The 23,173-nt window shown below is 44.5% G+C and overlaps 1 protein-coding gene across 2 annotated transcripts in view; it reads left to right on the top strand.

The window, feature by feature from the left end:
- Nucleotides 1-23,173, top strand: part of LOC134356939 (semaphorin-3G-like) — a 224,896-nt gene that overhangs the window by 184,123 nt on the left and 17,600 nt on the right. For both annotated transcript variants that reach the window (XM_063068205.1, XM_063068204.1), the window contains exons 8-15: nt 2,285-2,399; nt 3,983-4,052; nt 4,226-4,370; nt 9,014-9,245; nt 16,793-16,884; nt 20,153-20,194; nt 21,444-21,601; nt 23,092-23,159. In XM_063068205.1, the coding sequence (XP_062924275.1) occupies nt 2,285-2,399; nt 3,983-4,052; nt 4,226-4,370; nt 9,014-9,245; nt 16,793-16,884; nt 20,153-20,194; nt 21,444-21,601; nt 23,092-23,159 (922 nt within the window). The remainder of the gene's footprint in view (nt 1-2,284; nt 2,400-3,982; nt 4,053-4,225; nt 4,371-9,013; nt 9,246-16,792; nt 16,885-20,152; nt 20,195-21,443; nt 21,602-23,091; nt 23,160-23,173) is intronic.

The raw sequence follows: 23,173 nt of genomic DNA, 5'->3' as shown, positions 1-23,173 counted from the left end.
AGACTGCCACTGAATTTGAAATCACTTATACAGCCCCAGTTTGGGAACCCCTGGTTCAGAGGAATATGGGCCAAACACAGGTAAATCAGACTAACTCAGTTAGGCAATATGGCTGGAATGGATGAGTTGGGCCAACGTTCCTGTATAACTCTTATGTAGACTATCCGGTCAATGGGCTAGTAGAGGCTGCATTTAGACAAGGTGTTACATAGAACACAGAACATAGAACAGTATGGCCCACAATGTTGTGTCAACCCTTTAACCTGCTTCGCTCCCCACAGCCCTCCCTTTTTCTTTCATTCTTGACCCTACCCTCGAGACTCTTAAATGTCCATAATGTGTTTGCCTCTACTGGCAGCTCTAGCAGTGTGTTCCACATACTAACCACTCTCTGTGCAAAATATCTACCTCTGTCATCTCCCTATACTTCCCTCCAATCACCTTAAAATTATACCCTCTCATATTAGCCATTTATACCCTGGGAAAAAGTCTCTGGCTTTCCACTCTATCTATGGCTCTTAAAATCTTGTACACCTCCACCAAATCACATCTCACCCCTCCCCACCTTTACTCCAAGGAGAAAAGTCCAAGCTGACTCAACCTTTCCTCATAAGATATGTTCTCTAATTCAGATGGTATCTTGGTATATCTACTCTGCACCCTCTCTAAAGCTTCCACGTCCTTCCTATAATGAGGTGACCAGAACAGAGCACAATACTCCAAGTGTGAGCCAATAGACCAAGAACATTAAATCGAAAAGTTTCTAGAATGTGCTCGAAGTTGTTGGATTAGTCTAAATAGTTATTTTTCTTTTAATTTAACTTCCTTTATGCTTGCTTATATGTTTGTATGATCACCTGTTTGTCTAAATGTTCAGTGCATTTTCAATAATTCATGGTAAATCTCATTCTGTGTTTTTATACATATAGTATAAAAGGCAGGAGGAGAAGATGGCGGCGCGACGCAGCTCGCAGCGGCCACTCTGGTGGTGATGTCTGTTACTTGTCAAGTAGGGTGCCGTGCACAATCCTGATTTGATGGAGATGGACGTGAGAGCACGGAGGAATATCTGGAGAAACTTCTGAAATGCCTGCTTCACTGCTGCTGCTACTGTGTGGTGCAGAATCTCCGGAGGGGAAGGCCCTGAGAAGGCTTTGCTTGTTGCTCGTCGGCCGGGGTGGGGTTGAAGCGCTCGGCAGAGGATGGTGCTTGGAGAGGCTGTGTCGGAGGGGTTGGTCAGAGGCTCGAAGTTTTCGGACGGACTCAGAGTCCGCTGCGGTCGGGTGCTTCCAATGGTGCTGCATCGGCAAGTTGGCGGCGCTTGGAGGTTCATGGCAGGGAGAGTTCCTCCCTTCTGCCGCTGGCGTGAGATGATGAGTCGATCGGGACTTTGAGACTTTTTTTTACCGTGCCCATGGTCTGCTCTTTATCAAATTATGGTATTGCTTTGCACTGTTGTAACTATATGTTGTAATTATGTGGTTTTGTCAGCTTTAGTCTTGGTTTGTCCTGTGTTTTCTTGTGATATCATTCTGGAGGAACGTTGTATCATTTTTTAATGCATGCATTTCTAAATGACAATAAATGAGGACTGAGTGTCCTCATAATCTAATCTATAGCATCTTTGTTTGCAGCCTTTATCACACCATAAATTGAAATGTCTCATACACTTTTCCTATTAAGGAATCTACTTATCTTTCAAGTTTGAGATAGTTTTCAGTATAAGTCATCCACAGTCCTGAAGAATGGTCTTGGCTTGAAACATTGGCTGTTAATTCATTTCCATATATGCTCTCTGACCTGTTAAGTTCCTCCAGCATTTTGGGTGTGTTGTTTTGGATTTCCAGCATCTACAGACTTCCTCATGTTCACATTTTTGATCTTTGTCTCTCTCTTCATCGATCTTTTTTTGTCCTTTGTTTTTCTCTGTCCTATTCCTTCTGTTCTTACTTAAAATGGAGTGAGTTGGTTACTGTTATTTCTTTGTACAGAGCACCAAATAAAACAGCTCTAATCACAAGACTGGCTCCTCATCCTTGGCTTCCTAACCATATCATCTCCAGTTCGAACAGTGTTCACTTAGGTTTGATTTCGATGTTCATTCCCTCGAAAGGAATGATTGTTTGCCGAATTTAAGTTGGCGCACACGTGTTGCCATCCATTTGAAATTGGGATTGATTATTTAATAATAGATTGTGACGAGCAGGTTAAGAGGATGCTGATTTCTCAGGGGTTGCCAGAGTCAGCTGCCCATTGATAAGGTGTTTACAACGGTCTGTTTCAGAATGATGCTGGGGGTCAAAGAGCTCTAGTCAACAAATGGAGCACATTCATCAAAGCTAGACTGATCTGCTCTGTCCCGGGGCCTGATGGCATAGACACTCACTTTGATGAGCTTGGTAAGTAGGAGTCTGTCCTTACTGAGGTGAGGGTGGGAGAGGGTGAGGGAGATGATGTGTGGAGGGGAATGATGTAGCTCGTCTATACTGAGGTGAGGATTGGTAAGGGGAGAGAAGTTGTCCTCAATGAGATGAGGAACGCTGTTCTCTTTAAGCTGTGTAGGTGCACAGCCACACAGTGACTGAAATGCTCCCATGCACAGAGCCTTTGTTGCTGTGCAGCTGGAAATTTCTTTTATATAATTTTGAAATTATGCTAATATAATTGTGAAATATCCTATAATTAATTATGTTAATGAATATAATCCATACATTTTCTAAATAATAAACGTATCACAACCTTTATTTTGAAACATTTTACAGCTACGATGTATGTTCATTGTCAGTATTTCAAGTCAAAACACTGTTACAAATTGTAACAATAAACACAGAATGGGCCCACTGAACACTGATACCATGACATGCATATTAGAACAAATAAAAAACATTTAGAGTGCCATGTAGTTTTCAGGCCATGTAAAAATTTCCTGCTCAGAGCAATGTTGGTCCACGCAGATATATAAAAATAATTAGAGGGAAAGTTGGTGAGGAATGGGGGGGGTGGGTAAGGGTGCCTATCCTCATTAAATTGAGGAGTTGAGGGTGAGGGAGCATGACCTCATTAAGATGAGGGATGGGAGGGATGAAAGAATTCCTGCTCACTGAGAAGAGGAATAGGAGGGAGTGAGGATGTCTGTCCTGACTGTGGTGTAGAGTGGGAAGGGCAAGGAAACCTGCCCCTACTGTGTGGAGGGGATGAGGGACATTGTCCGTACTGTCTGGTAGGAATGGAGTTCCTGAGATGGGGGAGGTGGTGAGGGAACTTGTTCTCACTGCGATGAAGAGTGGGAGGAGTGAGGGAGCTTCCCATACCAGTGCTGAGTGAGTCCAAGGCTGATGCCCAGCTCCAGCTCAGTGGAATCCAACCGGTTACTCCGAGATGTGACAACTGACAACAGATTGTGATGCTGCATCCCCGGTCTGAAGTCTGAATATTTATCTACTGTATATCTGAACAAACCACTTTTTCAGTGGCAAGAATTTTTCTAATGCTGGGATCCAGACACATATATCAGCCTTCCCATGTGGAGGGTGAAACACAGCTCTCCGCTCAAAGGAGCCCTGGCTGTTGGATTCCTGCACAACCCACTGAGATCCTTCAGAGGTGTATCAGCTTCTGGAGGTATTTCAGCCCAGGTCCAGGGAACAGGGACTGAAAGCGTAGCCAGTCTTCCACCACAAGAGAGGTCCTTCCCTGTCCTGGGCTTTGTCTTGATCTGGAACCAGATCAGGAACCCAGTGGAAGCCTGAATTGTTTTGAAGAACTAAACTGCTCACAGAAGGGTCTCAGTCCATCAAGGGCCATCCCGGACAAACATCTCCCACAAGTTGGTGTCAGTCTTTGGGAATATCTTTGAAATGCATCCTGTGCCCTCTTCTCAATGGAGATGAGAGAGGAAGGCATATTTAAAGTGCCAACATCAAAGAACAAATTCTCCCAATGGTTATATTCATAACATCTCACCTTGTCTTCTGTGTCACAGAGGATGTCTTTCTACTGAGGACTAAGGACGAGAAGAATCCAGAAATCTATGCTATCTTTAGCACAATAAGGTAGGGAACCAGTTTAGTTGTTGTCCAGTAGTAGATAATAGTGGACCATGAACTGGTAATGATAAAAATATTTATAGTATCAGTCTCTGAGCTCTAGAACAGTTCAACCTTTATTATACAATAAGATTCTTCACCAACAATTGACTGTATTAACACTGTCGATGTTATTTCAGTAACGTTTTCCAAGGCTATGCTGTTTGTGTGTATCGTATGGCTGACATCCGGGAGGTCTTCAATGGACCGTATGCACACAGAGAAGGGCCAGATTATCAGTGGACGGCTTACGAGGGCAAAGTGCCTTATCCAAGACCTGGGTCTGTGAGTATCTTTGCGTGGAGGCATCAGTCACTGCTGCTCTGCATTCCCACACAGTCTGTTATTTAATATTTGATTTAATCAGTCACTCAGTCCAACCAGTACATATCAGCCTTTATGTGGTATTGAGATCTGAGGTTCAGAAGTCAAGAATGAGGCATGCAACTTGGAAGTTACACCCATTTTATCAAGTTTTACAAGAGCAAAGACCAAAGAAAGAAAAGAAAAAGAATAAATAAGTTGTGTTGACTTAGACCAAAATTAGCTCCAAGTGAAAAGAGAACAGATCACAATGCCAGTTAACCTATGAAATAGCCAGATTCAAGTGACATGCTATAGAAAATCTAAGAAACTTCTAGAAAAATACAGAAACAGCTATACTCATTCATTCTTTATGTGCCATGTCATATGGCATAGATAATCATGGTCTTTCCATGACTGTGATTGTTCTTGCCAAATGTTTCTGCAGAAGTGGCTTACCATTGCTTTCTGGGAAGTGCCTTTACAAGATGGGTGACCCCAGCCATTATCAATACTCTTCAGAGATTGTCTGCCTGGTGTCAGTGGTGGCATAACCGGGACCTGTGATCTGCACCAGCTGCTCATCCAAACATTCACCACCTGCTCCCATGGCTTCACGTGACCCTGACTGGGGGCAAAGCCGGTTCTACACCTTGCCCAAGGGTGACCTTCAGGCTAACAGAGGGAAGGAGCACCTTACACTTTCTTTGGTAGAGACATATCTCCATCCTGCCACCCAACAGCTATAATACAATTACTGAAAAACTCACTGAGCAATTACACATATATAGATGATTATATAAAAATGCAAGCAAGAATAGGAAAGTTAAACTACAATAAAGATAACAATTTTACATCTTATGCTGGCAATTCCTATCTTGCAACTTTGTGTTCCCTTGTCCCTCATGTGCTTATCCAACCTCCTTTAATTCCAATTCACCTCAACCACTCCAGTGAGCGTAGGCTCCGTATTCACACCACCCTTTGAGTAAGCAAGTTCCTACTTGGATTTCTTGGTGCCTCTTATATAACAGTGTCCTCAAGTTGACCTCATCCCTCATGAGTAGAAATTTTCTCCCTGTGTCCTCCTTGTCAAAACCTTTCATCAATTTAAAGATCTCTATTGTGTCACCCCTCAGCCTTCTTTCTATAAGAGAAAGGAGACCCAGTCCAATTATCCTTCCTTAATATGTATCCCCAAACATTTATGGGTTGATCCTTGTAAATCTTCCCTACATCCTCCCAAGTGCCTGGATATCTCTTTCAGGATTTGGTCATCAGAACCATGATACACCACGTGCAGTTCCGTATAGGACCACTCTTTTCACTTCTCTCTTTCTAGAAATAAACATAAGAACATAAGAATATAAGAAATAGGAGCAGGAGCAGGTCATCTGGCCCTTCGAGCCTGTTCCGCCATTCAATGTAAATAAAATCCATCTGTTCCCCTCTATCCACTGTGCTTGTTATATCCTCAAGCACACAGCCTACTTGTTTTTCGGTGGCCATGAAAACCTTTGGCAACACCTTATACTTATTGTACTTATCCTCCCAAGCTCCCTTTTACGTTCTACACCACACCTTCTAGATGACCTCCATATTCTTCCTTTCATACACCTTGCGTTCCTTACCGTTGAACTTTATTTGTTAACCAGTTGATAATGTTCAAAGTTCAATGTATATTCATTAAAACTGGCAGCACATGCGAATGCAGCAGCCTCTCGGGGGCTCTTTTCTTTATAAAAATGTGTTTTTTGCGATCCAAAGATAATTCTATTCCAAGAACATCAGGTGCTGCAGGGTTGCTCCATCACTGAACTGCTCATTGATTGGAGTAGCTGGACTGGTGTCGGCGGAGGAGCCGGCCGAGGTGTCGAAGGGGCTGGCCGGGATGGAGGAGAAGGAGTCGGCCGAGGTGTCGAAGGGGCTGGCCGGGATGGAGGAGAAGGAGCCGGCCGGGATGGAGGAGAAGAAGCCGGCCGAGGTGTCGAAGGGGCTGGCCGGGATGGAGGAGAAGGGGCTGGCCGGGATGGAGGAGCTGATCAAATTATCGGAGGAGCCCGCCAAGATGTCAGACAAGCCATTTTGAGTATGGAGGAGTTGGCTGTAGACCGTGCTACTGCCTACTAGTCGGAAGCATTGAAGTTAGTGAAACATAACCTTGGGAGATTGTGTTGGACATTTCACTTGCAATCACAAGACTCTGTTGGACTGTGATAATGTAAGTTGATGCAGGACTGTTCCCCTGTCTGGTGGAGGGACAGATGGCGGGGGAGCTGCGTAGCCTCAGTTGTGGCGAGGACCGGGTCTCAAGCCTCGGGCTTGCCTGCTGCTGCAAACCAGGTGAGAGGCGTGGAAGCATTACAGTGTGGCATCCGCGCTCGGCTGGGGCCTGGCCTCTCCTCATGGCCCTCCCATGTTCGAATGGTGGAATGACAAGCCGAACTGGGAACGTCTGTACACTGCAGGGAGACTGTACCATCGATTACCGGACATTGTTGCTCAGGATCCTGGACCCTGCATTTTTTTTTCGAGTGAATATGCTTTTTACTCGCTATTTTGAACTATGTTACTCACTATTTTTGAATGTTTGCTTGCTATTTTGAATATTTTGCATCTTGGCCCCAGAGGAACGCTGTCGCATTGAGCTGCATCTATGTATGGTTTGAATAACAATTAAACTTGATTTGATTTGATTAACGAAGTACATATACATTATACAACCTTGTGATTCGTCTTCTTACAGGGAGTCACAAAACAAAGAAACCCAAAAGAACCTTTTAAAAATGACCATCAAACACCCAATATGCAGAGAGTGAAAAGAGAAATCATGTAAACAATAAACACAAGCAAATAATGTTCTAAATTGAAGTCCACAGGGAGTACATCCCCAGACCCTTAGGTCAGTGTGGAGTGGAGCATCGAGCTGAACCGGCCCATCCCTCACCTCGGGCCCCAACACCCTGACCTTTTTAATCTGGCCCGGTGCCTAAATCTTCATCCAAACATCTGGTTCAGTCACTTTGATACGCTCTGGGGCTTGGACCCCGCTGCCTCGATTAGGCCTGTACCCGACCTTTTCAATTTGGCCCAGCACTTAAATTGATTAAACCTTGGGTCTTCCTCACTCTTAGTGACGGGCTACTGCCTCGCCTCGCCTCGCCTTGCCTCGGTTCTGCCACATCAAATTGCCTCCAAGTCCAAAGGGAAATTACAGGCTATTGTTTGCCATGATCGCTTACCAAAAAAAGAGTGATTAACAAAATATTTGTTTGTTTTCTTTGTTTCATTGGCCATTAGCCAGAAATCGCTGAGATTCACCAACGCCATCTTAAACCTATTCCCATGAGTTGCACAATCTGATATTCATCCAGTTCTTTACAAAATTAGGCAATAAACTTCAGTTTTCAAGAACTTGTTTTAATATTTTCAAGGGTACCAAATAACCTGAATATCTCTGCATGTGTTGGTTTAATGGAAGTAGTCATTGTAATCATCTACTATTGTCACAGGTACCAAGATACAGTAAAACTTCGATTTGCATGCCATCCAGATAGATCATTTCAAAACTTAAATATATTAAGACAATGCAAATGGGAGGCCAAAGAGAATACAGAATGCAGATGCTGAGCGGTCTACTGGGTATTTCCAGCAAATCATTACAAGAGAATGCAGAATATGAGGCCCTCCGTTGTTTGGGGGTCGACCATGGATGTAGTGTCCTACTGTCTACGTGATACGCAAGCCGGGGCAGTATGATATGGAGAGCAAGCTGATGCCCATGCAGCAGGCCCCACCTCTCCACACAGCTGATGATTCCAAAGGAATGGCAGAGACCCAGACAGTTTGGCACCAGTGGCATAGTAAGAGTTGTCAGTCAGTGTGGATCTCAAAGTAGGACTGCCTTAGGGACTCCAGCTCCGGGCTTTTCCTTGAGGTTTACTGCTGAAGCCTTCCCCGTGAGTGGGTATAGCCGCAAAGCAGTGGAGGTTTGAGCTGACCATGAGGTCCATCTGCTTGAACACAGATATGCAGAACATAGTGTTAGTTACAGTAGCAAAGTGTGGTGCAAGTGGACAAAAACGAGGAAAGACCAGGACAAGGTTGATTGTAAGGTCAAGTGTTCTTGATCATACAAGAGGTCATTTAATAGTCTATAATGATGGGGTAGAAGCTGCTCTTCAGCCTGGTGCTCTGTGTTTTCTATCTTTTGTACTTCTGCCTGATGAACAGAGGAGCAAGAGAGAATGCCCAGATCGGAGTGATAGTTGAATCTGTTGCAACACACATAAAGGTTGCTGGTGAACGCAGCAGGCCAGGCAGCATCTCTAGGAAGAGGTACTGTCGACGTTTTGGGCCCAGACCCTTCATCAGGACTTAACAACCCAATCAACTTTTATGCAATCTATGGACATGGAACCCAAGATTCCTCTGTTCCTCCACACAGCTAAGAATCCGGTCATATTTGAAATCGTATCTGAATTAGTCCAGGTCTCACGAGCAGTTGTCAGCAGCTTAAGCCACCAACAAACACACCTCTATAATACATTTCTTTTGCATTTTGCTGTCTGTGGATTTTACAACAACCTCTCCTTTCACTGTCGTTGTGCTCTGTCCTTCAACAGTGCCCCAGCAAGATCACCACGCAGCCCAGTCGCCGATACACCAGCACCAAGGACTATCCAGATGATGTCCTGCACTTCGCCCGCAGTCACCCACTGATGTTCCATTCTGTATACCCGATAAACCAGCACCCTGTGCTCATCAAAACCAACGTCCAGTTCAAGATGACCCAGATTGTCGTGGACCGGGTAGAGGCAGAAGATGGACAGTATGACGTCATGTTCATCGGGACAGGTATGTTACATGTTGCTTGGGTCGGGGTTTGATTAGTCATGGTAGTTCAAACTGCATGGGATTAAAATGAAGGAGAAATTGGACTAACTTGGATTATTTTCTCTGGAGCATTGGAGGCTGATAGAAGTTTATCAAGTTAAGAGAGGGTCCATGACCATAATTGTTCCTAGCTAAGCTTTGTACAGAATTAGTTTGCCATTGCCTTCTTCCAAGACAGGTGACCCCAGCCATTAGCAATATTCTTTGGAGATTGTCTTTCTGGCATCAGTGGTCACATAACCAGGACTTGTAATATGCACCAACTGATCATACGATCATCCACCACCTGGTCTCATGGTTTCACATGACCCTGATCGGGGGGATAAGCAGGTGCTACACCTTGCCCAAGGGTGACCTGCAGGCTGGCAGAGGGAAGGAATGACTTACACCTCCTTTGGCAGAGATGTATTTCCACCCCACTAAACAAGGGAGGGTAGCCCATCAGAATCTATTCCCCAGAACAGAAATGTCACATACTGGAGGACATAAATTTAATGTGTGTGGGAGAGAAGCTTAAAGGAGATGAGTGGTATAGATAATTTTTACAGAGAGAATGGTAAAAATAAAACTGCTTGAGAAAGCTGATGTGAGAGTGACATTTACGAGGCTTTTAAATAGACACAAGAATATACAGGGAATGGAGTGTTATGGACTATGTACAGGCAGAAAAGATTTAGTGCTGATATTATAGGCACTATAATATACAGCATTATCCTGTGCTGTATCGCTCTTACTTACTTACTGCCCATTAAGCCACTGGCATTTAGGGCAGCAATGAAAGTCCTCCAGCTCTGGCGACATGCAGGGCTTCCTTCATCACGTCAGTAGCTTCTTCTCAGTTTTCACTACTGTCAATTATGCAAGTTCCGGTTGGAGACTCAGGAATACCATTGCACTCAGATGTAGAAGGACTCTTCATTGCTGTTTCCATAACAATTTAGTTTTTCCAGTCAGGGTTGTTAGCCGTGAGCTGAACCCCTGAACTTGGAGAACCGGTGGACCACTCTTAGTCTGTCCTCTACCCATTGACCTGTTTGTCATGGGTGACCCTACCAAGATCCAAAGCATAAAGACCTGACTCCAGCTCTCTGGGTCATTGAGGAATGCAAGCCTCCAAACTCAATGACAGGGTTGTGGTCCTCTTGGAGGTGTACTGTCCTATGCTCTGTATAAGTCCATTCTACCAAGTGATCAATGCCCATCTTTAAAGAACCATTGTACCAGGGAAGGAGGACATTTGTCGCATTACATCCATGGCAAGCTCTTCAAGCTAGCAACTCATTTATTCTATCCACCAGTCATTTCTCCACAGTTTTGCAATTTTTTCCTCAACAGATAACTATCCAATTCCCTCTTAAAGGCCAAAATGAAACCTGCCCTCAACACATTTGCAGGCAGTGTTTTCCAAATTCTTGAGTTTAAATGTTGTTCCACATTACTTTCCTCTAATCACCTTTAAGTGATGTCCCCTCATAATGGCCATATCTGCCCTGGGAAAAAGGTGGAAGCTTTGCAGCATTATCTGAAGAATGTCTTCCTATATTTATCCCTCAAGCAAGACCTGATAAAATGAGCCCAATGTTTGTCCAGTGTCACTGCCTGCTATGAGGTCTTTGCAGATGCAATTAGCTAGCTGCATTGGAGACGACATCTCAGTGTGCAGTGCCTTTAGGTGGTTTTGAATGACATAGACTTACACAGCACAGAAACAGGCCTCCTGGACAAAGGGACCTACTGGAGCTAGTCCCATTGACTGCATTTGGTCCTTATCAGCAAAGCAGTTACAGTCCTGTTTCTCTGGAATTTTGGACTGTGTGATTTCATATGGCTCAGTTATTGACTCGACAAAATAGATCCAGTGATCACCGCTTGGAGTTCAATTTCTGCCTCTGCCTGTAAGGAGTTTGTACATTCTCTCTGTGACTGTGTGGGTTTCCTCCAGGTGCTGTGGTTTCTTCTAACAATTCAACGATGTACAATTGGGGTTAGTGAGTTGTAGGCATGCTATCTGGTGCCAGAACCATAGAGACACTTGTGGGCTGCCCAGCACAGTCCTCACTGACTGGATTTGATGCACACGACACATTTCACTGCATGTTCCAATGTTTCGATGTACACATGACAAAATAAATCTAATCTTTATCTTTAATCTTTAGAGCCCATGTGGAAAATTAGTCATTAACTCCTAAACTAGGGGATCCTTCCCTGCTGTTTCCAGGTCTGTGGGCTAAACCAACAGACAGAATGTCATATTGGTTCAGTTAAACCAGAATTCCTCGGTTCAAAGCCAGTTTGTGGGAGAGTCATGTTGTATTTAACCCACTGCTCCTGAACTACAACTCTGCTGGGACCCCGTGCTGAACTTTGAGGTAAAATTTCAGCATCTTTACTTACCATCACACCCAATTTAATTAAAAACTCCTTTACCTCTTCTTGTGTGGATTTCTGGATCAGTATTTCATTACATAAGTTATTAGAAAGGGCAGAAAGATAATGAAGAATTCATAATACTTGGGTTATACTTAAGCAGGTTTGGACAACAGTCACACACAGGAGCTCTGCAGTGTGGCAACGCTCACATTTGAACTGCATACACAAGGGTTAAACAGTATGGGGCTCTTTGATTGTGTGTAACATTATTCAGAATGGGTTCTTTTTTAATTGTGTGTGGTTCTGTCCCAAGCATTCATTTTTAGAGTTTTGGAGCACTATTAGATTAGATTCAACTTTATTGTCATTGTGCAGAGTACAGATACAAAGCCAATGCAATGCAGTTAGCATCTGACCAGAATGCAAAGAATAGTGTTATTTACAAAATAACTGCGAATAAAAAGTAAGTGCTACAGCACACAAATATAAAAGTACTGAGACAGTACAATACAGGTGCAATACTGCTTAGCGCTGTGATGAGAGGTTCAGCAGGGTCACAGCCTCAGGGAAGAAGCTCTTCCTGCGCCTGTTAGTGCGGGAGCAGAGGCTCTTGTAGCGCCTACCGGATGGGAGGAGAGTAAAAAGTCTATGGTTAAGGTGAGATGCATCCCTGGTAATGCTTTTCACCCTGCCCAGGCAGCGTTTATGGTAGATGTTCTCAATGGTGGGCAATTGGGAGCTGATAATCCGCTGGGCAGTTTTCACCACACGGTGGAGTGCTTTGCAGTCCGATACGGGACAATTTCCATACCACACTGAGATGCGGTTGGTGAGTATGCTCTCAATGGTACAGCGGTAAAAGTCCATCAGTATCCTGGGACAGAGATGAGCTTTCTTGATGCTCCGCAAGAAATGAAGGCGCTGTTGCACCTTTTTGATCAGGATGGAGGAGTTCAGGGACCACGTGAGATCCTTGGAAATGCGGACACCAAGGAACTTGAAGCTTGATACACGCTCCACTACAGTTCCGTTGATATAGTATGGACACAGGCCTTTCAATCTAACCAGCCCATGCTGACCAGAGAGCCCACCTAATTAGTACTGCATTTGACTTGTACCTCTCAGCCCTACCCTTCCCTATACCTATCCTAATGATACAGCTGTACCTGTCTCAACCACTTCGTCTGGCAGCTCGTTCTATATACTCACCGCCCTCTGTGTGGTAGAAGTTGCCCCTCAGATTCCCTTTTAAATGTTCAAGATTCAAGATTAAGTCTTGAATCTCGAAGGTAGCCCTCAGGTTCACTATAAATGGTTCCCCTCCCAAATGGAACCTCTGCCCCAAATTTTGAACCATAGACATGAAGTTTCTGCTGTATGGGACTGTATGGAATGGTGTCTTGTTTGATACAGAGTGTGCTTGGTGAGTCAGGGCAATGTGTCTATGGGTGGTGCATTTAAGCGGAGTATATACGAGTGTTATACATGGCGTGTATGACTGCATTATGTCTGTTTGATGCCTGTCTAACCCCAAACTATGCATTTATATATCTATAAAGACCATAAGGAACAGAATCAGGCCATTTGGCCCATCGAGTCTGCTCCACCATTTCACCATGGCTGATCCATTTCCCGCTCAGCCCCAATCTCCTGCCTTCTCCCCATATCTCGTCATGCCCTGACTAATCAAGAATCTATCAACCTCTGCCTTAATTATACACAATGACTCGGCCACCACAGCTGCCAGTGGCAATGAATTCCATAGATTCACTACTTTCTGGCTGAAGAAATTCATTCTCATCTTTGTTCTAAATGGACGTCCCTCTATTCTGAGGCCGTGCCCTCTGGTCTTAGACTGCCCCTCCATAGGAAACATCCTCTCCACATCCACTCCATCAAGGCCTTTCACTATTCGATAGGTTTGAATGAGATCCCCCCCCCCCCCATTCTTCTGAATTCCAGTGAGTACAGGCCCAGAGCCATCAAGCACTCATTTGATAAGCCTTTCAGTCCCGGAATCATTTTTGTGAACCTCCTTTGAACCCTCTCCAATGTCAGCAGATCCTTTGTTAGATGAGGCCAAAACTGCTCAAAATACTCCAAGTGAGGCCTCACCAGTGCCTTAAACAGCCTCAACATTACAATCTTGCTTTTATATTCTAGTCTTCTTGAAAAGAATGCTAATGTCGTGCTTGCTTTCCTCTCAATCTGCAAATTAACCGTTAAGAAATACTGTATGAGGACTTCCAAGTTCCTTTGCACCTCAGATTTTTGAATTTTCTCTCTATTTAGAAAGTATTCTGCGTTTTTATTTCTTTTAATAGCACTGTGCATCGTTGAGTTTCAGCTATAAGCATCTGTAGGCTTGCGCAGTAACCTGTTTGTGCATCGTATCATCCATGGTGGGGTGGGTGTAACTCTCAGTTCTGAATTGGGAGCTTCAGGTGGAAGCCCGGGCTTTGACCACGTTAACCTGAGCTACAGTGAGGACAAAATGTACTGCCAGAGGCTTTCTCTTTCAGAGTATATGGCAAACGAAGGTATACAAAGGCAGGTATAAATAGTATAAAGAGTAGTTGAGGTTTCCCAGACCAGTATTCCTCTTTGCACAATCAACTCTCCCAAGAAAATATAAGCAGCAACGCACATCAAAGTAGCTGGTGAACGCAGCAGGCCAGGCAGCATCTCTAGGAAGAGGTACAGTCGACGTTTCGGGCCGAGACCCTTCGTCAGGACTCACTGAAAGAAGAGCTGGTACTGTGTGAGAGGCTGGTATTGCCCATTATCGTTATTACCCACGTTTTTAATGCTCTGACTAATTTAAGGGAGAATAAGTCTTCACTCAGTTAAATCTGGTTCAATTTCCTTTGAGACCATTTTCCCTCACACAAGCTCGTGGCTTGTTTATTGACCAGAGAACAGACTTTCAGATTCTATCAATGGACAATTTAATTCCATAAGCCTCTTGTCCGCGTTTGCTTTTTCATTAAACTTTGACATTTGTGGGATCATTTTCCAAGGTCATCCAAACGGCATCCCTTGTCACCAGCTGTATTGGGTCGGCAAATAGTGGTTGCTGTGTGCAGCAGCCTACCTTCTTATAACCCAACAACACGCCCCCCACCCCCTGCCCCCTCCCGAGCTCTTGGCGGGATATTCAACCTGGTCCAGTATTGCTTCAGGGCATCCTCCATTGAGATTAGTAAGAGCCTGAGCCTTCTTAGTTCTGCCAATGCTATCTCTTGACTGAGGGTTTCACTGAGGGCTCTTTGTTAATACACAGTGAAGGAATGTCATTTCTTAGCTCCAGAAATGTCAAAGTGAACAAACTAACGATTGCTGTAAGAGAACAAGACTACTGCTCGGCGTGACCCCACTGCTGATGGTTCAGTAAGCTAACAGCAAAATCTATTCAGGATTTACTTGCTTCCAAAGTTCTTGTATAAATATATCTGCCTCTGCATTTTATAAATACTGTACAGTGGCTGTGTGTGTTGGTTATTTGTCTTCTTGATATCCTTTAGACATTCAGCAGAAAAAAATCGGGTTTCTGTCTAATAACCACCATACTGATGGCATGAATATTGATTTCTCCTTCCGGTAAAAAAAAATTCCCACCTCCCCCTTCCTCTATTCCCCACTCTGACATTTTACCTCTTCTCAATTGCCCATTACTACCCCCTTTCCTTTCTCCTATGGTCTGCTCTCCCCTCCAATCGGATTCCTTCTTCTCCAGCCCTTGACCTTTTCCACCCACCTGGCTTCACCTATCACCTTCGAGCTAGCCTCATTCCCCTCCCCCCCATCTTTTTAGTCTGGTGTCTTCCCTTTCTTTCTCAGTCCTGAAGAAGGGTTTCTGCCTGAAATGTTGACTGTTTACTTCCATAGATGCTGCCTGACCTTCTGATTTCTTCCAGAATTTTGTGTGGAGGTTTCTTTATGATTGCTGAATTTTTTTTTTTGTTTCATATCACACCCTGACCGACACACTACAGCAAATTCCTAATTCATGTAAATGCACAGTTTAGGGCAAATAAAGCTGATCCTCACGGCCAACTTCCAGTTCATAATCAGAATCAGGTTTATTATCACTGACGTACTGTAGTCATGAAATTTGTTATATTGTGGCAACTGTACAGAGCAATACTCCCAAGGCAGACTCTCCCTGACTAGGGAGCAGGTCAGTTAACACCCCATGATCTTGTGGTGGCACAGTAGCATAGTGGTTAGCACAACACCTTAAACTACAGGCAATACAGGTTCAATTCCCACCGCTGCCTGGAAAGAGTTTTTAAGTTCTCCCTGTGACCTCATGGGTTTCCTCCAAGTGCTCTGATTTCCTCTTACAAGTGCAACACCTTGCACAAGGGTGACCTGCAGAACAGTGGAGGGAAGGAGTGCCTTACACCTCCTTTGGTAGAGACGTATCTCCATCCCACCACCCTACCAGATTATATAGGGACCGAATATTGTAAGGACTAGATAGAGTGGACATGGAGAAGATGTGGGAGATTCCAGGAACAGAGGACACAACCTCAAAATATAAGGATGTCCCTTTAGAACAGAGATGAGGAGGAATTCAGGAGACCAAGAAACAGCAGAATATCAGGGTGTGAGAACTGAAAAAGTGATATTCCGTTTGGGCAGCCTCCGAGCCGATGGCATAATTTCTCCAATCTCCCACCTTTCCCTTTTTCTCCTTTTCCATTCTCCATACTGGCTCCTGTCTTACCCCCTTCTCTTCACCTGCCTATCATGCTCTCCTCCTTCCCTTTCTCCTATGATCCATTCTTCCGTCCTATCAGACATCTTCTTCAACCATTTACCTTTTCCACCTATCATCTCCGTACTTCTCCCTTCATCCACCCTCCCCCTCCTCCATCCACCTAACTTTCCCCTCTCCTGGCTTCACAATATCTCCTTTTACTTCGCACACCTTCACCTCCCCTCCCCTACCTTCTTATTCTGGCTTCTTTCCCCCTTCCTTTCCAATCCTGATTAAAGGTCCTCTGCCTGACCTGCTAAGTTCCTCCAGCATTTTGTTGTGTGATAGTGCATATTTCTCTGTTTCATTTTGTAACTAAGTTGCATTTGCTAGGGAGCTGTGTCAATGGAGCTGGTGTTCTCTTCCCCTGCAGATACTGGAATGGTACTGAAGACAATCGCCCTGCGGAAGGGGAATGCTGTTCAGAGTGAGGAGGTGATTCTGGAGGAACTCCAGGTGTTCAAGGTATTCATATTGTTATTAGATCATAATAATATACAAATAGAAGCAGAAATAATTATTTGGACAGATGTTCCTGCTCCCTATCCAATAAGAGCATAGGTGGTTTTCAACCTTGGCCCACTTTCCTGCTTTAACTTCACACCCCTCGATTCCCCTCAGTATTTAGAAATCTATCAGTCTCCCGTCTAGAGGCCTTTTGCTCAAAGAATTCCAAGGATTATCCACTTTCTGCGTGAAAAAAACATTTTACCTTGATGCTGAATGGCTGATCCCTTCATTGTGAGATGGTGCTGTCTGGTTCTGCAGTACTGTGCAAAAGTCTTAGGCACATACACTATATAGCTAGGGTATCTAAAGCTTTTGCACAGTTCTGTATTTGTCAGTTTGGAGTGGAGAGCTAGCAGAAGCTTTATCCCCCTTTCTGGCTGAAGCAAAATTTTTTGGGAATAGTGAGGGTGGAGTGCTACAGGAGGGGTGTAGGTCAGGTGGCACAGAAGGCGAGCTGGTGGCATGGGGCGGCATAAGATGCAGCCAGGCCTGAGACACCAGGCAAGGTCATTTGATTCCAAACAATTGGTTTATTGATCATTACAGAATGTCTTTGAGGTGCTTCCCACTCCTTCGCCTATCCCTTCCCCCTTTCCAAAACACAATTCCCCTCTCCCTGTCCCCTTCCCACACCTCCGTTCACAATAGAGACACATATCAGAATCAGGTTTATCCTCACTCACATATGTTTCTTCTACAGCAGTATAGTACTGTGCAGAAGTCTTAGGCACCCTACCTTTATAGGTCCTGAAAAACGTTGTCACATTTTTACTGTGTACTGCACCAGCAGTTATGGTCAAAATGACAATAAAAAGTGACTTATCTTGATATGTGTGCCTAAGATTTCTGCATAGTACTGACAGTACTGTATATACCACAGCCAGGGGGATCATCATTTTCACATCTACTTTTTCAGGCTCTGTGAGAATCTTATATCTCTCATTGAGATTACCTCTTGTTATTCTAACCTGAAGAGAGGATGGGCCACTCTGTTCAATCTCTCCTTATGTGGCAAACTCAAAGGCTCAAAGGTCCCGTTCGGTGTGAGAGAAATGTATACAATATACATCCTGAGATGCTTTTTCTTCGCAAACATCCACGAAAACAGAGAAGTGCCCCAAAGAATGAACGACAGTTAAATGTAAAAACCCCAAAGTCCCCCCCAGCCCCCCTCCCTCCAGTGCGTAAGCGGCAGTGAGCAACAATCCCCCCCCCCACCGGCAAAAAAAAGCATCGGCGTCATCACCAAGCACTCAAGCGTGAGCAAAGCAATAGCAAAGACACAAACTTGCAGCTACCCCAAAGACTTCACGTTTCACCCGGCATTCGACATACCACAGGTTCTCTCACTCCCTAATACAGGAGAAGGAGGTGTCTCCACTTTTCCCAGCAAGAGGGGAGACATAACAAACAACTTGCTGGTTTACGATGTTAAAAGTCCGTTACCTCGCTTTTTCCGAGCTCTGTTCCTAAAGACCGCAAAGATCCTGCATCTTCGGGCACACAGCAGTAGATTTTCCAACTCCCTCAATGACACACAGGTCTTCTGCCATGACACCGACCCTCGATCCGTCCGTCTCCAGAACCCTGAGATATCAGGCTTCCAAATCCAGGCTGGAGTCTCAGGCCAAACCCTTGACGTACCGAACAGCAGCCAGTCCTGAAACCCCGAGAACGGGTCTCATTCCCGCAAAGAACCGAAGTCAGTGTGTAACTCCAGGTCAGGGTCTTCAAAAGAACCCTGAAAGGGAAAAATAAAGATATTAAAGATGGAAGTAGAGCTGTTTCCGAAGATGCAAGCAAAGGAGTGGCCGTTTAGCACCATCTTATCTTCACTCTGCCTCCTCTTGAACTCAAAGTTCAAAGTTAATTTATTATCAAAGTACATACAGTACATGTTACCAAATACTTCCTTGAGATTCATTTTCTCACAGGCATTTATAGGAAAAATGAGAGAATTTACCAAAGCTATACGTAAACAGTCAAAGTCTGACAAACAACCAATATGCAAGGTAAAAATAATACTGAGAATATGAATTGTAAAGAGTCCTTGAAAGTGAGTCCGTAGGTCATAGAATCAGTTCAGAGGAGAGGTGAATGAAGTTATCCACACTAGTTCGAGAGCCTGATGGTTGAACTGTTCCTGAACCTGGTGGTGTGGGGCCCAAAGCTTCTTACCTCATGCTGGATGATAGTAGCGAGAAGAGGGCATGGTCTGGATGGTGGGGATTTCGAAGATGGATGCTGCTTGCTTGTGGCAGTGCTCCATGTAAATGTACTCAGTGGTGGGAAGGGCCTTACCTGTGATGAATTGGGCTGTATCCATCACTTCTCTGTTTCTGGGCATTGGTGTTTTTCATACCAGGCTGTGATACAACCAGCTGGCATCCTCTCCACTGTGCATCTATCGAAGTTGTCAAAGTGTTAGGTGACATGTCGAATCGACTCAGACGCTGGGAAGGGTAAAAGGTACAGTGAAAAGTTTGTTTGCACCAGCATCACAGGCAGGCAGAACACACGGAACATAAATTATACATAAATTACCAGGCAACCAAGATAAAGACTGTGCAAAGCAAAATATTAGTGTAAAAATAAATGCAATCAGAAACAAGTCTATCATAATGCAAGAAGTAGTTTGTAGCATTCTGTTATTAAGGAAGAATTAAGGTTGCATAGATCAGTTCAAGAAGCTAATGCGTGTAGAGATCTGCTGGCCCTCAACCTAATGGTGTGGAACTTCAGGCTTCTGTATCTCCTGCCTGATGGTAGCAGCGGGAAGGGGCCTTGATCGTTTGATGTCTCCTCCTTGAGGTAGTGCTTCCTGTAGATGTTGTTAATGGAGAGGGGAGGGCTGTGCCCATGATGGAATGGGCTGTTTCTACAAAACTCTGTAGCCTCGACAGTATTCATGCATATAGGAATTGTCAAGTGAGTCAGGATCCTTCAGCAGTGCATCTGTAGAGGTTTGTTAGAGCATATGCTCTAATGGTGATGTGCCAAATCTGCTGAATCTACTTTCACCTAAGAAAATTGAATTATCTTCATCATAATTGATGACATTCTGGGCCCCAAACAGGCCATTTGAGATTTCAATGCCCAATAGTTTGAAGCTGCTAACTCTTATCCGCGAATCTTTTTCCTGAGGTAAAACCAATTTCAAGAGTACTCCAGAGAAAAGAGAGTTAATTATGTTCATTAACAGCTTCTGTTTTAACATCGGCAGGTTTCAAATCCCATCACAGCAATGGAGATCTCTGTGAAGCGGGTGAGTACCTCAGTTTCCTGGCCCGCCTTTCATTTCTGTCCTTTGGTTGCTCTTAAGCCACGGAAGGTTTAGATCAGGAGTGCCAAACTTTTCTTATGCCATGGATCAGTACCATTAAGCAAGGGGTCCATGGACCCTAGATCGGGAACCTCTGATTTAGATAATTTAGATAAAAGCAAGCCCTTCAGACCACCATATCTATACTGACCCTCAGACACCTGACTCTGCTATTTCCACTTACTAACACTTGTTTTATAGCCTACTATGCCTTGCTGGTTACATAGATGTTTATGAACTGTTGTGGGTTTTCCTCTTCCACCACCTTCTCAAGCAGTGTTTTCTAGTTCATAATCACCCTCTAGTTGAAGAAAACTCTTCCTCAGATCCCCTATAATCACTCCTCACTTTAAACATGTGCCCATCTCTGCCATGGGGAAAATTTCCTTAAACTGTACCCTATCTAAGGGTTTTATAATTTTGTAGACCTCTCTATCAGGTTCCTTTGAGCTTCCTCTGCTCCAAGGAAAACAAGTTCAGTCCCTCTAACACAAGCAGTTCTGAGGATGCTGGAAATCTTGAGCAACTCACACAAATGCTGGAGGAACTCAAAAAGTCAAGCCGTATATATGGAGGGGGATAAACAGTTGCCACTTCAGACTGAGACCCTTCGTCAGGACTGGAGAGGAAAGGGGAAGATGCTAGAATAAGAAAGTGGAGGAGGGGAAGAAATGCAAGCTGGCGGGTGAGAGGTGAGAGGTGACACCAGATAAGGGTGAGGGTGGATGAGTGGAAGAGGGAGGAATGAAGAAAGTGGGAGGGGATAGGTGGAAGAGGTAAAGGGCTGAAAAAGAAGGGATCTACTAGAAGAGGATAGTGGGCCACAGAAGAAAGGAAGGAGGAGGGGAACCAGAGGGAGATAATGGGCAGGTGAGGAGAACAGAAGGGGTAACCAGAATGGGGAAAGGATAAAGAGTGAAGGGGGAGAGGGAGAAATTATTGGAGGCTATGAAGACGAAATATGAGGTACTGCTCCTCCAACCTGAGTTTGGCCTCATCATGGCAGTAGAGGAGGCCGTGGACAGATGTGTCAGAGTAGGAATGGGAAGCTGAATTGAAATGGGTAGCCAGCAGGAGATCCTGCCTTGTGTGAGCAAAGGTCCATCTATCCAATCTCTCCTTCAGTCAATATCTGGTGACTCTTCATCCATGTTGCTTGTCTACACATTCTTGTTGTTCTCCTTCTTTGCAGCAACAGCTGTATGTTGCCTCAAGAATGGGAGTGGCCCTAGTGAAGCTACATCAGTGTGAGACATACGGCAGTGCCTGCGCCGAATGTTGTCTGGCCAGGGACCCTTACTGTGCGTGGGACGGGAGCTCGTGTGCCAGATACCAGCCTGCTGCCAAGAGGTAACCTGTCTGCCCCCAGCTCACAACTGAAGTCCTTCCACTGTCCTTTGGAATGTACCGCATCTATTTGGGGAGGATGCAATACATGGATTTTGCTCGTGATACAATTGTGAGCATTTGTTCATACATGTTCGATGGGCTAATCCATGAAAAAAGTTTTTTTTAAACTAGATCTGTTTCCAAAGGAGATTGATATGGAAATACTTCAGAAACTTTTAGAACATAGAACAGATACATAGTCAACGATTCAGGAACAACTTCTTTCCCTCTGTCCCTCTGCCATCCAGTTTTTGAATGGACATTGAACCCATGAACACTACCTTACTACTTTTTTGCACTACTTATTTAATTTAACTTGATATATATATATGCACAAGTCTATGAACCTGTGCTTTGCGGCCACTTTATTAGGTACAGGAAGTAACTAATGAAGTGGCAGTGCGTATACATTAAACGTAATCTGTAGCCACCTCTACCACTTGCTGTGGCTGCTTATTCTGTATGTACCCTATCCTCTGTGAGGAAAAGTTTGGGTCCCCCTTAAATCTTCCTCTTATCACCTTTGACCTATGCCCTCTGGCTTTAAAGATTCTAGTTTAAAAGAAGGTACATGAATTAAAACTAAACCTTGGGGTAACTGTTCTTGTATTTTTAAATGGTTACAGAGCATCTGGGACCTGGACCTTAATGCATGTAGGTGCAGGGAAGAGGATATGGTAAATCTGTATAAAACATACATCAATGGCTTTTGGGATTTTGTGTTGCCACGTTGACTCTTGGAGCCCAAAAGCCATGGATGCATGAGTACCCGAGGATATGGATTAAATGAGGTGCAGGAGAAATGAAGACCCTGGAATCTGGAGGAACAGTGGGCCGAGCAGCATCTGCAGGAGGAAAGGAATTGTCGATGTTCTGGGTTGAAACCCTAACGGGGGCTGATGCAGGGTTTCAGCCCAAAATGTCGGCAATTCTGTTCCTTCCACTAATGCTCCTGTGGCTGCTGAGTTCCTCCAGCAGATCGCGTTTGCTCCAACTCAGTGACCGATATGCAGTGCCCGTCAATGCAGCCGATGCGTTGCTCACCTCTGCATTTATACCACAAGTGGTCGGCACAGTGGCAAAGCAGTTAGCGTAAAGCTGCGATGGCATCTGTGATCCCGGTTCTGCTCTGTCGCAGTCTGTAAGCAGCGTGTACAGTTCTCCCTGTGATCACATGGGTTTCTTCTGAATTCCCCAGTTCCCTCCCAATTTCCAAAAGCGTAGAGGGTTAATTGGTCTCATGAGTGTAACTGTGCAGCACAGGCTCATGGGCTAGTAGGACCTGTCACCGTGCTGTATCTCTAAATCTAAAACCCCTAAATCTAAATCTAAATCTAAAATTTTGATTGACATGACCAAAGCAAAGTCATGCATTCTGGAGAAATATTTAAACCTTATGGATTGGTTAATAAAACTGGATGAAAACCACATCTTTTCTTCTGTCTACTTAGACGCTTCCGAAGACAAGATATCTGGAACGGTAATCCCATTCACCAGTGTCTGGACCAGAATTTAAGTGGTAAGGAAAATCTG

The sequence above is a fragment of the Mobula hypostoma genome, chromosome 15, assembly GCF_963921235.1.
Source record: "Mobula hypostoma chromosome 15, sMobHyp1.1, whole genome shotgun sequence".
Classification (NCBI taxonomy): Eukaryota; Metazoa; Chordata; class Chondrichthyes; order Myliobatiformes; family Myliobatidae; genus Mobula; species Mobula hypostoma.
The sequence above is the reverse complement of the archived record's forward strand: the minus strand, read 5'-3'. Positions and strand labels throughout refer to the sequence as shown.